Consider the following 14,440-nt stretch of genomic DNA (forward strand, 5'->3'; position numbering starts at 1 on the left):
ACACACACACATACACACACACACATAACAACAACTCTCCATCTTCCCTTACACCCCCCACCCCCACCCTCTGGAGCATGCCCTTGTGCTGTAACACAAAACCAGAACCACCAAATTCCTCTGGGCAGCGCTGCCAAGCCCACAGAGCTAAAATAGATAGCCAAAAACCTCCACCATGGCACCAATGACAGGTGTAGGAAACAAAGACTGGGGGACAGACAAATGAAAGTACTTTTCTGGACAAAAGAAAATGAAAAGTCTCCAGAGACAAAAGAGGGAAAAAAGCCTGGTTCATGGTCCTGTGAAAAACACGGAAAAACCTCAAACTTCAAAAACTGCAAGAAGTGTCTGGGATGTGGAAAGGTTTGTCTCTAGCAGACTAACCTGAACTGAGACCAGTAGCAGGGATAAAGCACCCCAGGCAGGCAGTGAGACTTTATATTATGTGGGTTTCAGACTCTAAGCATTGGCCTACAGATATAGAGTGGAGTGCACACAAACACAGTACTCATACTTACAGTATAATGTCATCGTCTTTACAGGAAAGGGTACATTACAAGAATAGCTTCACACACACACACACACACACGTATACACACACACACGCCTCACAGCATGCACCTATTTGCCAAGGTGTCCCATGTGTGTTAAAAAGAGAAATTTATTACCACTTACATCATTTCTTATAAGCATGTGGTTTAAATTTCCCACCCAATCTCATTCTTAGTCTCTCTCTCTCTCTCTCTCTCTCTTGAACAGGTCACTGCATGGCAATGACGTCTCCGAGCTTCCTGACGGCATCTTCAGTGACGTGGCCTCACTGTCCCACCTGTGAGTATCCGCAGGTGCCCCTCCTCCCAAACAAGGACTTTAAGTCAGTCAGTCAGTCAGTCAGTTCTCCCAGTGTCTCTATGCCCACCTACCGCAAACCCCTGCGCTCCCCTACCACCCAGCCTGTTATGTCTGGGGCACGAGAGCCTGAGGAGGAGACACATACTAAGTTAGATGGGATAGGTGGGGGGGGGGGGGGGGGGGGGGGGGTTGGTTGGTTGGTTGGTTGGTGGTTCAGGAGCACCAGGGCCCAGCGTGGCGGCCTCAGAGCGTCTGCCAGAAAGGCCTGTGCACAGTGGCTCAACTGTCAGTGCCCTCCGGAGTAGCTGTGCAGCATGTAGTCCCCAGCCAACACGCACTCTGTGGTCGGCCGGACGCCTGTGGTTTCACTGCGCCGCTGCAGCCAAAGCTCCTGCTCCTACTCCTACTCCTGCTCTTGGCTCAGGAAGCCCCCCCCCCCAGCCCCCCTCAAACACAGCCCAGACTGCTAGTTTATTAGTCTTATGGGCAGGCGATGTGTGTGTGTGTGTGTGTGTGTGTGTGTGCATGTTTCCAAAAACTACATTTTACATGTGCTCGTGTGTTTCATTTTATTGCATGTATGTGTGCGCTCATAGTTATTTGTATGTACTTGTGTGTGTGTGTCTGTATATGAGTGACTGAGTCAAAGCATCTGTGCCCCAAGTCATCCAGGTTATGTTGTGTCATTCTCCCCTGTGCAAGATCAATGACCTTATCAGTGAGTTGGAGAGGCAGGCCCTGCCATTGATCCTCAGTCAAGTTCCCCCTCATGTTTGCAGATGTCAGATATCGGATTGGCTTGAAAGATGAGCTCCGTTCGCTTTTTTTTTCCCCTTCCAAGTAAATGGAACCAAATTGATTCTGTGGAACAGACACTATGCCAAGATTTGTTATGTGGGCCTTCTGTCACCCCCACAAAGACTGACAGCAGTGCTGGCATTTGCTCCAATTTACTTTCATTATTTTAATTTCATGCCTTGATGAACAACAGCAAAGATAATGTTCATAATGCCATCTGACTAAACAATGTAAATTGCCCCTAATAAGTCTTTGTTGACGTCTCTCCTCACTGTAAATATTTTGTTGTAAAGTGCTAGGGAGCCACCTGCTGTTTGAAGCAAGCATTGCATCTTGAGTGGTTGATGATGTACTGTGGTGTTGCAGGGCCATCGGAGCGAACCCCCTTTACTGCGACTGCCGCCTGCGTTGGCTGTCAGACTGGGTGAAGACTGGCTACAAGGAGCCTGGCATCGCCCGCTGTGCTGGCCCACATGGCATGGAGGGCAAACTGCTGCTCACCACACCCGCAAAGAAATTTGAGTGCCAAGGTAGGACACAGCAGTAAGGACAGATAGCAGCATTCTCTATGGAATGTTATATCATTTCTTATACTCATTCTCCTCCCTGAATGTTTCTTTGGTGTCGCTCTACCTATGTGCAGGTGAAGTGGATCCCCTAGTCCTGGCCAAGTGTAACCCCTGTCTGTCAGCCCCATGCCACAACCAGGGCATCTGCCTGAGTGACCCTGTGGACATCTACAAATGCACCTGTCCCGAGGGCTTCAAGGTGAGTCTCCCAGCCAGAGCAGTCAGACCAGTAGGGTGGAATTTCATTGTCTGTTATAATACAGAGGTATCTTTCCTATATAATCTGGTTCAGTTTTTAAGCAGTGTGTTTTCATGCCGTGCACCAGGGTAAGAACTGTGAGACGGCACTCAATGCGTGTGTCAGCAACCCCTGTGCCAACGGAGGAGTGTGCCAGCTCATTGGAGAGGAGGGGGACACTTTCAGGTGTGTGCCTCTGTGTAGGCGGAGCAGCAGTTTTGTGTGATCTGTTACTCTGTACAATATAGGACATTTTATGAGCAACTTATGAGTCGGTTACTAGAACCATATTGTGACACATAATCTTCCACCATATCTGCACACAGTTGCTCTTGCCCATCTGGCTTTGAGGGCCCCACCTGCCAGGTGAACATAGACGACTGCGAGGACAACGACTGTGAGAATGGCGCCACCTGTGTGGATGGGGTCAACAACTATACCTGCATGTGTCTTCCTCTTTACACAGGTCAGTTAAGATCTAATTTCCCTACAGAGGTTTGTGTGCTCTGTGGAACACACAACATAGCTATGATTTTATGCTTGAGTGTGTCCTAATCATATAGTGTACTCCAAGAGGGGGCTGTCTTAGTAGAGGTCTTATAGTCTGTGATCGTGTGTGTCTGTGAGTGTGTACATCTGTGCTTGTGTGTGTGTTTCTGTACGCAGGCGAGATGTGTGAGGAGATGGAGGATGTGTGTGCGCCAGGGCGGAGCCCGTGCCAGCACCAGGCCACGTGTCTCATCACGTCCACTGGTCCTCAGTGAGTACAGGCCTCCCACATCCACTCCACACACTCATTACAACTCTCGGCTTTCCATACTACACACTGTCCAGCTACTGGTTTCACCATTATGTGTGTGTCTGTGTGTGTGTGTGTGTGTGTGTGTGTGTGTGTGTGTGTGTATGTCAGGTGTGTGTGCACTCCAGGTTATGTCGGTGATGACTGCAGTATGAACTATGATGACTGTCAAGATCACCGGTGTCAGAATGAGGCTCAGTGTGTGGATGAGCTCAATGGCTACTCGTGCTCCTGCAGGGAAGGCTACAGGTAAGGGCCACCACCAACACTTAAATAACTACCCACCTCAGACAGACTCTCACTGGGGAGGTTAGCTGGTCAAATCTGAGTTTAGTATACTGTACTACTGAAAAACATTTTTGGCATACTTCATTATCAGCAGACCTCAATAAGTATATGTCAGATGTTAGATAGTGTTAGTTGTATCAATAGTTTGAATGCATTTAGAAGTGTGCTGGTTCCCTACCCCTCAGCCACTGATTTGTTTGTGTGTGTTCTGATACTCCGCAGTGGTCAGTTGTGTGAGGTGCCCAAGTCCCCTCGCTCTCTCTGTGACCTGGCCGACTGCCAGAACGACGCGCTGTGTGTGGAGCGCTCCGGCCGGGCCATCTGCCAGTGTCTCCCAGGCTTCGGCGGCCCACGCTGCGAGAAGCTGGTCAGCGTCAACTTCGTCGACCGGGACTCCTACCTCCTCCTCAGTGACCTGAAGAACTGGCCTCAGGCCAACATCACACTGCAGGTACTTCCTGCATAACACATATATAGTCTTTTACAATGACGATGGACTGCTGTCTGTCGCCCTTTTACTTAGCTGCTATAGCTCTAAGGCTCCAACATACAGGCCCTGACACCAGTAATGTACACCAGCTTTGATATGTTCCACATCCACATGGCCAGCTGTGTGCATGAGTGTGTGTGTGTGTTTGTGTGTGTGTGTGTTTGTTTGAAGACTAGCCATGACATGGCCTGACCCCCTCTCTCTCTCCAGGTGTCGACAGCGGAGGACAATGGCATCCTTCTGTACAACGGAGACAATGACCACATTGCTGTGGAGCTGTACCAAGGTCATGTAAAGGTCAGCTACGATCCTGGCAACCAGCCTGGCAACGCCATCTACAGGTTAGTCAATAGACAGTAGAGTAGGAGGCAACATGCAGTAGATAGAACTGTGTGGCTCATAACCAAGAACATTGATATAAATACATTCTTTTGTTACCAATTACTGTAAAAAACATTCTTTTGTTTCCAATTTGCAGTAATATTCTCTCCTCCCTCTAATTTTTCTATATATATTTTTCTCGATTTTTCTCTCAGTACTGAAACCATCAATGATGGTCAGTTCCACACGGTGGAGCTGGTGACTTTCGACCAGATGGTGAACCTGTCCATCGACGGCGGCCTCCCCACCACCATGGACAGCTTCGGCACAGTGCGGCCCCTGAACGGAGACGCTCTGCTTTACGTGGGGGGTAGGGGCCCTCTGCAGATACCTCCCTCCACCGCAGGCACTCTAAAATTACACTATTGTCAATCACCCCCCTCCCCAACCCCTGCCCCACTCCCGCCCCCATCCCCTTCACTCTGACACCGCAATCCACCCCCCACCCCCTCGCACCATCCCCCTCTCCCCCTCCCCCCAGCCGATTTTCCCACCACAGACTGTGTTTGCTAGAGCTCCCCCACCAGTGATTTCAGCAGCGACTAATCAGGCCTCCGGATCACTGTTTGATGCACTTATCCCATATATGCTCTAAAAGACCTAACAGATACAGTCTCAGGGTTTTTGTGGTATCTGCATGATGATTATTATCCTTTTGAGTGTGTGTGTGTATTAGTGTGTGCATGTGTGTGTGTGTGTGTGTATGTGTGTGTGTGTATGTGTGTGTGTGTGTGTGTGTGTGTGTGTGTGTATGTGTCTGTGTGTGTGCCTCGGGATCCATTATTGATGTCATAAACATAGATGCTGATGAGAAAGCTACATCCAGGGACAACATTTATTGCAGTTTCCATGTGTATGACGTTCAAAATGGCAATGCTTTGTGTTTTGTTATGTGTGTGTGTTTGTGTGTGTGTGGTCCTCTGGGAGTTTGGTGCTGTGTCCTGTCTTGGTTGTGGCTGTGTTTAGATTAGTGTCAGGACTGCTTGTATTGCTGCATGAGGCCCCTGTGAATCTGTTCTATTTTACTTCCATCTTATTTTAAAGACGCTGCGCTCCACAGAGTTTAATGATTGAATTGCTCCGCCATACCTCACAGCTTGTGATAAACATCCCCAAAATAATTATATCTTCCAATAAATTATGAATTTGTAATTAAAACTAGACATTTGAGTCAAGATTTTCATCGTAGGTGAATAATTTAATTACATAGTATGTTTTTGTCACCTCAGCAAAAAACGAATGCCCTGAGGCAGGTATGGTCTTTGGACTCTGTGCACAGTACTTCTGTGCAAAATGTGGCACCACGCTCTTTGAAATGGCCTCCCTGATCATCTTCCTCCTCCTCCTCTCCTCATGTCTGTCATGCCCGTCTTGTGTTTGTGTGTGCTGCTGCTCCCCTCTGCCCTCTTTTCTCATCTCTCTCTCTCTCTCTCTCTCTCTCTCTCTCTCTCTCTCTCTCTCTCTCTCTCTCTCTCTCTGCAGGCATGCCTGTGGACGTGCACTCGGCGGCGCTGCGCATGTGGCAGCTCCAGAACGGCTCCAGCTTCCACGGCTGCATCCAGAACCTGTACATCAACAACGAGCTGCAGGACTTCACTAAGACCCAGATGAAGCCGGGCGTGGTGCCGGGCTGCGAGCCCTGCCGGAAGATCTACTGCCTGCACGGCATCTGCCAGCCCAACGCCGCCTCGGGGCCCGTGTGCCACTGCCAGCCCGGCTGGAGCGGGCCACACTGTGACCAGCCGGCCACCAACCCATGCCAAGGCAGCAAGTAAGGACCCACACGGGGCTACTAGGGGGACATGAGGATGAGACTTCATGGTTTTGTGTCCGTGTCTGAAAATGTGGGTAACTGCAGGGGGAAGTGGAGGTCAGAGTGTGACACGTTCCTCCCCCACCCGACAAATGACACAAACTGTCACATCATCCATCTCATCATTTGCATCCTTCAATGCAAATGATGTGATTTTCCTGTTGAACCAGAATGTTGAGTGGTATCAATGGGCTCATTGTTTGCATGGTAGAAAAACGTGCATTTACTATCTGTACATTTAGCCAGATCTTCTCTCTCACTAGGGAGTACTTCAAAAGCTGACAGTAAGAAACTGTCTGATCCAGTGTTCTGATCCAATCCCTTTGTACTTTCTGAACAGGTGTGTTCATGGAAAGTGTATTCCTCTGGACGCGCAGTCCTACCGTTGCGAGTGTCAGGAGGGCTACCGTGGCGCCCTGTGCAACCAGCAGGGGGAGCTCTTCAACCCTTGTAAGAAGCTGCAGTGCAAACATGGCCGTTGCCAGATCTCTGACACGGGTGACGCCTTCTGCAACTGCGAGAGCGGCTACACTGGAGATCTGTGTGACAGAGGTGAGAACCTACACCCTCAGGAGAATACAATGTGATGCACATTCAGCCATTTGGGCTCCATGGCTCTCTATACCTCATACTGGTCTAATTAGTACTGTATGAATCAATGTAGTTGTATAGATTTCAGTGGTTATGTGTTTGCTATAATTTTGCCATAATTTGATCATTAGAGATAGATGTAGGTGATTGGATGCACCAACATTGGATGTCCAAACCTGGCCATTAGCTCTGTTGAAAGCACCTGTCACCACAACCACAAGGCTAAACTAAAGACTCACATTAGTCACATAAGACCCTAAACTAGTGACTGAGACTGAAGACTTATATGTGTGTTAGTCTGTATTGAATCCTTACAGTCCCAAGATACAGTATAGTAATGAACTCCGACTGTTCACTATTCAGAGTCGGAGTGCCGAGGGGATCCGGTGCGGGATTTCTACCAGGTGCAGCGCGGCTACGCCATCTGCCAGACCACGCGCATGGTGTCGTGGGTGGAGTGCAGCGGCGTGTGCGACACGGGCGCCTGCTGCGCCAGCCAGCGCATGAAGCGCCGGAAATACACCTTTGAGTGCAGCGACGGCACCTCCTTCAGCGAGGAGGTGGAGAAGACCATCAAGTGCGGCTGCGTGGGGTGCATGTAGCACGCATGCTCACCAGAGGGGCCCCCCACACACACACCACAGAGTGAGAGCGCGTCAGGGAAAGAGAGAGAGAGAGAGAGAGAGAGAGAGAAAGGGATGAAGAGAGAGAGAGAACGGACAGAAAAGAGAGCCAATGCGAGCACGAGAGTATACAGAAATATATATATATATAAAACCTCTATCTATATATTATGGACAACAATGTTTGTATAATAGAACATTTCCTCCTTTTTCCCCGACAGCGTATGGTGTGAGGCGGAAAAAAAAGTGTCATTGTCATCGAGAAAAAAAAATGAAAACAGAAATCATTGTACGTACAACATTGTTTTCAAAACAAGGGGGTCCGAGAAAATGTCAAGAGGTGTTGTATTCAGAACAGACGCCATTTAAATAGTCACACACATGGCCTGAGATATCAGCCCTCATAACGCTTGTCTGTTAGGCCACCAAGAGCCTCATCGCCACACTGTCCCGAGTTTGCTTCCAGAAAAGCAGTTGGTAATATGGGAAACAGCGCCCCCTGGTGCAGTGGTAGAGTACTAGTAGATGTGTGGACAGTGAAGGAAGGATGGTCTTGGCTGCACCATTTATGATGGCTAAGGGGTGCAGAGGTCAAGCGTATGGATTTTTGAAAGGGTTAAAATAATGGACTTTCTTGGACCTAGGGAAACTTAGAGCAGCATCTCTACTCTACTTCCAGAATTTTGTTCACAAGTTAACTGGCTTTATGGCTCATGCATACACATGTTTATGTGCAGGTGTACACACACACACACACACACAACCACACACAGACATATAGATATGGACAAATTCATTAAAAAAATCATACAGCAGACATTCATAGATGTAAAGTACAAAAATAGGCGCTGAGAAAGGCACATACTAAAATACACACACACACACTACAAACTCACATACTCTCTCTCACACACACACACACACACACACACACACACACAGATGGCTTTGGATAAGCTGAGGCTTTTTTGTACAGAGAGGAGAGATGAAACAAAGACATTGCGATGCTTCATCACACGGGACCTTTGCATGTGCCCCAGCACACTACGCTCCACATCCCAGCTCCCGCTGCCAGACGGCTGGCCCTGGCTGCCTGGCGTCCGCTGCCTCCCTCTGAACCCCTGTCACTTAGGTTGAATAACAGCCCTTAGGGCTTTGGTTCCACATCTTCAAACACGTTCTGCAATGGGAGAGAGCTGGCAGGTTCTCCAAGCTGCAGGAGTTCAATTGGATTGTGTCATTCATGTGGCTTACGTGGCAACCATTACTTGTTTTTGTTTGTTTCTGGATTTGATTTTCTTTTTATTTTCTTTTTTTTTTTTTTGCACTGTCATTGTTACAGATCTTTGTTGTTCTAATGTAAGGCATTGTTGTCAGAATGTACCTGGACAGTTCATTAAGAAAAAAAAACACACACACAAAGATGGAAAACAAATTCCGGACAAGCTGCTGCCTCCATCCGTGAAGCTTCATGTTCATGTCAAATACCACGTGATGCTGTCCCACCTAGCGACTGCAACGCTGGCGTTTTGGCGTTTTTCCGAGCATTGGGTGGACATTGTCAAGTCCAGCCTCCACACCAAACCATCCCAGAAGACCAGAGCCCAGATAGGGTCTTCCTCTGGTGGAAGTCAGGGCCCTGTCCATTAGAGACTCAGTTGCTGTTTAGGGTTACCCTGCCAAGTGGCTTTTGATTACTTTGACATGATTTCCACTCCCACCCCACCCCACCCAAACAAACACACGCCTACATTATACACAGCAAGTGCTGCTCGTTCTGGTGTGAGGTGGTAGTTGAGCTGCACTGTTAGCGCCCAGTGCTGGCCGTAGTCCTAGCATGCGTTGTCATTGCCTTAGCGTTGGGATGTGATGAATAGGCCCCTCCCGTGCTCTCTCCCTGGCCCTACAGTGGGAGCAGGAGTGCACCACTCCTCCTCTATGCCTGCAGTATTACTTGTGCAAACTCTTGCATGTTTGGAAGATCTTGCAAATGGTTGTGTAGAGCTTTTTTTTTTATTATAATAATAAATATTATTGTTATTACGAACAAACACTTCAGCGGTTTCAGTTTAGTTTGATCTAATTTTGTTATCTTTTTGTGTCCTTTTTTATTTTGATTGTATTTTTTTTGTTTCCTGACGTAACCTAACTCCTTTAGCCCTCTCTTTATACAGAAATGCCTAACAGATTCTAATATATATTTGTATTTCATTTTGGTATAGTATTTTTATATGTTAAAGAGTAAATCTGTTTCCTGGAAGCTTCTGTGGACAAAGGAAGAATGACACTTGGTAGGCTCCCTTAACTGTTGATTTGTTTGTTTATTCAATTTGCTCAAACAAACTAGTTTGTAATTGGCCAAGACAAGGTAGCAAATGGTTGGCCTTGTTATATAGGAGGCAGTATTGATTTAGAGAAAAAAATGTTTAATATTGTATATGTTGTCTTCCATGTGAATATTACATCTAATTCATTTGAAAGTCTGTGCTTTTTTTATTTATTTTATCTAAAGGCTTTTCCTGATGTAGAATATATAAGGCATAATATTTGTTGCTGATTTTCAATAATAATGCAAAAATGACAAGTAAAAAAAAGAGATAAAAATAAAAGTCAAAAAAGGGGGAAAGGATGTAAGGTATTGGTGACATCACTTGAAAATCAGAAACTACAGTGTTGATTTGTCCTGACTTACACATTCCATCCACACAAACCTGGGGAGGGGCCAGCTGGGAGATCAGACAGCGAAACCATGCTGGTTACAAATGGAACAGATTGTACCTTTGTGTTAAATATTTTACTCTACTATTGTTCCAATGTAAGTATGATGCTTGTTTTAACTTCACTTTAGGTGATGATCAGTCATTTCATTACAGTGACACAAACCATCAGCAAAGAATACTAGGTGAACACAGAATCTGGTACACATGACTCCAGTTAGTAAGGGTTGCCCCATGTTATTTGAACTCTATCCAATAATGATGTTGATGTCACACTGTGGACATGGATTGTTGGGCAGCTTGGCGGTGTTTTTGCTGATGCAAGATCCATTTTGTGCAAACATGACTGCTTTGGTCTGGCTGTGCGCAAGTGTGTACCTGACGGAGAACACCCAAACAGTACTGGCGACAGCTGGGCAAATGCTTCTATCATTAAAAAAAAACTGCAAAAAAGGAGTCCTACACTCATGAAGTGGTAACTCTAAACAGTGTATTTACTTTTCACTGTACAGTACAGTAGATATTGAGTGGCCAGTTCTGATTCTTTGACTTTTTTTTCCTTGTTTCCTTTCGAGGTGGGAGGGGAGGGGTTTAGGTGGTGACCATTTCTATACTCTGCTGCTGTGGACTATTAAGTGACTATTTTGTAGCCCTCATAGAAGAAGAGCCTTGTCTTTTAAAATGGAGGTGAGCTCCGTGGTGCCCACGCCATTCATAGCGCATCGCATGTTAATGATGCACTTCCATCTTTCTGGGGGAAATATAATTAAAAAAATGTAAAAAAAGTTAAAGGTCTTTAACAGTCCGTCCTTCCCAGTCGTACTTTAAGGCGGCTGATTCTGTGTTCCAGAGCCTCCCACAGCATTCTAAGCTATACCCATGAACCATGTATTGTGAACGATGCAGTGTCTCTGTTGTATTGAACAAGTGAAAGAAATCTTTACTGTTTGTTTCCTACGGATGTGCTTCTGTTGCTTTTTTTTTTCGTGAGTCTCCAGGATTTGATGGTTATAATTGATAATTGCAGTAATTCTGAATGTATGTAGTGCCACCAACAAAATGTTTACTGAAAATCCACCCTTTTCATTCATTAAAAAAAAATGTGTGTGCTTTTACTGTGTCTGGCCACTCACCAGTCTGTCAACCTTCAGGTTCTTCAGTCTCAAATGCAGTGGTCACGCAGTGCTATATTACTTGTAAAGAATGCTGGAGATAGTGGATAGAAAACACCCAGTGGACTTCTTGCAATCTGTGTAAGCGCGCATATATACCAGTAGTTGCTTATTGATGTTTGAAATTGGACACACACACACACACATTATTGCTACTAATTACCACTACAACATTTGCCTGCAGATAAGCATGAATGTGTGAATATAGTGAGCACCAGGAGGAAATAAACCTGAACCGAAGTGAAACATTCAAAATGTTTTTATATCAACTAGAGAAAAATCATAGGGCTGTCAAAATAACAGAATTTGAGAAAAAAAATAACTAATTAAAAAAATAGCGCAGATTAATCGATTCCATATGACCTTTGACCCCGAGCCGTTCTAGTCAGTAACCATTAGACTGTAAAATGAAGGAGAGAGTAGAAAATGTGCTGCCTAGATCATTGTTTGGAACATTTACTTTAAAAAAACGGCCTGATGGTGTTGATTAAAATAAAGTCCTCTGCAATGTCTGCAGCAAGGAATTTGCATATCACTGGAGTTCTTCCCGAAGCACTTTTGAATTTATTTCCTCAGCATATTAGGTCATATCATAGATTATTATGGCCATTATTTGAACAGTGAAAATAATAAAAGAGTTTTTGAACTTTAATGTCATTAATGCTGATTATTTAATGATTCATTTGAATTTAAATATTTAAAATTCTTTCACAGCAAAAATATATGTGATTAATTTAGATTAAATTTAGAAGAAGGTATTTAATTCGATTACATTTTATAATCAATTGACAGCCCTAAAAAATAATATTTCAAATTGAAAAGAAATTACCTCGGGCTCAGCACAAGTAACTCTGAAGTCATAAAATACATAGACAAAGGACAAGACTACATATCATTAAGTATAAACATTCAAGTCGGTTTGTAGTTGGATTGAAAAACTACTACTGCATTCAATACTGACAACCATGTGCTTTTAAATAAACAATAAAACAGAACGTTATTATAATTTGCATTTACAATGAATACAAATGTACAGCCAAAACCATTAAGACAGTACTGTGCTATTTATTTATTTTCCCAAAGTATGGATACAGAGACCAGGCTACTGATGAAAATAGTACAATACATTTGTTCCCCAAAATACAAAATACATACATGTTTCCAAATACTCTGAAGTTATTTCAGGAAATACTGAATGATACCTTTTGAACAGGAAATAATGGTAATTTGTTTAGCAACCACAATTCTCCTAAATAAATACGTAGCCGTGAAAGGTTGGTTCTCTTTAAAAGGAAAATAAACAGATACGGACTGAGCACACATTTTACTCGCCTGAAAGAACGTCATAGAATCAAAGTATTTGATAGCATATTTGTCTGCAAGCAATCTATAGTTCATATTTGTTACAGCAAAAAATTAAATTAGAACTCTAAATAACTTAACACATAACCACTGGGGAATGGCAAAAAAAAAGACTTTCTGGCACAAAATGTGGTGTTTAACAAGTGTCCTTAGTGAACCATCTTCAAAGAAATGTGTACATTATCAATGTTCTGGACCATATCTTACATCTTAAATGAATAGAATTGGTAGAATTCAGCTTACCATGGTAGGTCTGTACATGCATAGCATTATAAATTGGACTTAAGAAAACCTGGGGATGTCCAAAAGTAAAATTATGAAACTGTGTTGGGCTGCCTTACAAAAGACTGCATGCACAATCAAGCAAAATGCTACAGCTTTTTGTATTACAAAAACAGCTTCAGTGGCTTAAATGAGCAAATGAAACGCAACTTCAGCGAAACCACAATGCTGTAGAATTTAAGTGAGCGAGAGACAGTACATTAATGCTGCTGACACAATGACACTTCATTTTATGTGAAGAGCTCCAAAAATAGGGTATAATAATGCTTTCTGAATAATGATACCAAGCCTGTAATTTGGGGGAAATTAGAATGCTTAAGTGTGCCCTACTTACAAGGAAAAAGTGTGCAACCTTTTATTTTTTTTTATTCGTTTTCATTTTTATTACTTTCTCAGATGGACCAAGAGTATGGACGGGAGGGGTTGTTTAAGGATGATGTACTTATTGCCAAGGTTTAACAATCTGAGGTCAAAAAACATAAGAGTCAAAATGTAACCACTGTCAAATAACTCCATCTATAATCTAATATAAAACACAATCTACAGTTAATGCTTGCTTTACTGTTCACACTTAAAAAAAAAAAAAAAACTGGAAGAAATGCATCCATGGTAAAGGTCATAAGTTAAACAATGATTTTATCTATGTTTGTAAAGAGTTATGATTAAAACATATGGGGGTGGGGGGGGGGGGGGCAAATACAGGAAAACAACAAGGCTGTGCATGAGAATAACCTTGGGCTCCCTACAGTACATGCCTGCGCAACAGGCCAAGAAGTGAGGCTCTCTATCCAGGAATAGTCTACCACATCACACTGACAAATAAGGCACCTGATCCAATTCCCACACAACCACTGCTTGCCAGTAGGACTGCAAATGTTACCATGAAAAGATGCAGGTGACAGTTAAAATGCAAGCACCGATCACTAAAAAAAAAATGTCCTGCATCAGTCACTCATCATAAATTCTCATTTCATTAACTGTTCAGTCATGGCTTTTTTATGTTTGATGATATGTATGTCATTCAACTGACATGCGACAAAACCAATAAAAACCACGTGTAAATGGTTTGTAAATGTAAATAAGAATCTTCTTAAAGCCTACCAAATGTACATGTGCAGCCCTAACTTGCAAGCGCTACACGGCTCTAGGGGGATAGAGGATATATGCCCCTCAGCAGCAGGTCACATTGTTTATATGGGAACATCACAAAAACATTCAGCATCAAAATGGCAAAATTGAATTTAAATAACTCTTTTCCATATTTACATCTTCATAACTTTGCAAAATCATTGCCAAGTTGTTGTTTTTTCCTCTCTACTTGTATATATATATATCTCTCTCTCTCTCTCTCATTCATATATATATATATATATATATATATATATATATATATATATATATATATATATATATATATATATATATATATGACATACATATATATATATATATGTATTAAAAAAAA

The 14,440-nt window shown here is 43.8% G+C and overlaps 1 protein-coding gene across 2 annotated transcripts in view; it reads left to right on the forward strand.

The window, feature by feature from the left end:
- The window catches only part of LOC143124064 (slit homolog 1 protein-like), a 104,165-nt gene extending 92,897 nt beyond the window's left edge, over nucleotides 1–11,268 (forward strand). For both annotated transcript variants that reach the window (XM_076285336.1, XM_076285337.1), the window contains 13 exons: nucleotides 760–831; nucleotides 2,017–2,180; nucleotides 2,294–2,418; nucleotides 2,546–2,643; nucleotides 2,784–2,923; nucleotides 3,124–3,217; nucleotides 3,368–3,505; nucleotides 3,767–3,995; nucleotides 4,245–4,375; nucleotides 4,571–4,725; nucleotides 5,898–6,186; nucleotides 6,569–6,780; nucleotides 7,183–11,268. In XM_076285336.1, the coding sequence (XP_076141451.1) occupies nucleotides 760–831; nucleotides 2,017–2,180; nucleotides 2,294–2,418; nucleotides 2,546–2,643; nucleotides 2,784–2,923; nucleotides 3,124–3,217; nucleotides 3,368–3,505; nucleotides 3,767–3,995; nucleotides 4,245–4,375; nucleotides 4,571–4,725; nucleotides 5,898–6,186; nucleotides 6,569–6,780; nucleotides 7,183–7,421 (2,086 nt within the window). In that variant the 3' untranslated portion in view covers nucleotides 7,422–11,268. The remainder of the gene's footprint in view (nucleotides 1–759; nucleotides 832–2,016; nucleotides 2,181–2,293; nucleotides 2,419–2,545; nucleotides 2,644–2,783; nucleotides 2,924–3,123; nucleotides 3,218–3,367; nucleotides 3,506–3,766; nucleotides 3,996–4,244; nucleotides 4,376–4,570; nucleotides 4,726–5,897; nucleotides 6,187–6,568; nucleotides 6,781–7,182) is intronic.
- The last annotated feature ends 3,172 nt before the right edge of the window (nucleotides 11,269–14,440 follow it).

This window comes from Alosa pseudoharengus, unplaced genomic scaffold (assembly GCF_046254945.1).
Source record: "Alosa pseudoharengus isolate Yale_2024_CS ecotype anadromous, Long Island Sound unplaced genomic scaffold, YU_APseudo_1.1 YU_APseudo_1.1_scf_15, whole genome shotgun sequence".
Classification (NCBI taxonomy): domain Eukaryota; kingdom Metazoa; phylum Chordata; class Actinopteri; order Clupeiformes; family Clupeidae; genus Alosa; species Alosa pseudoharengus.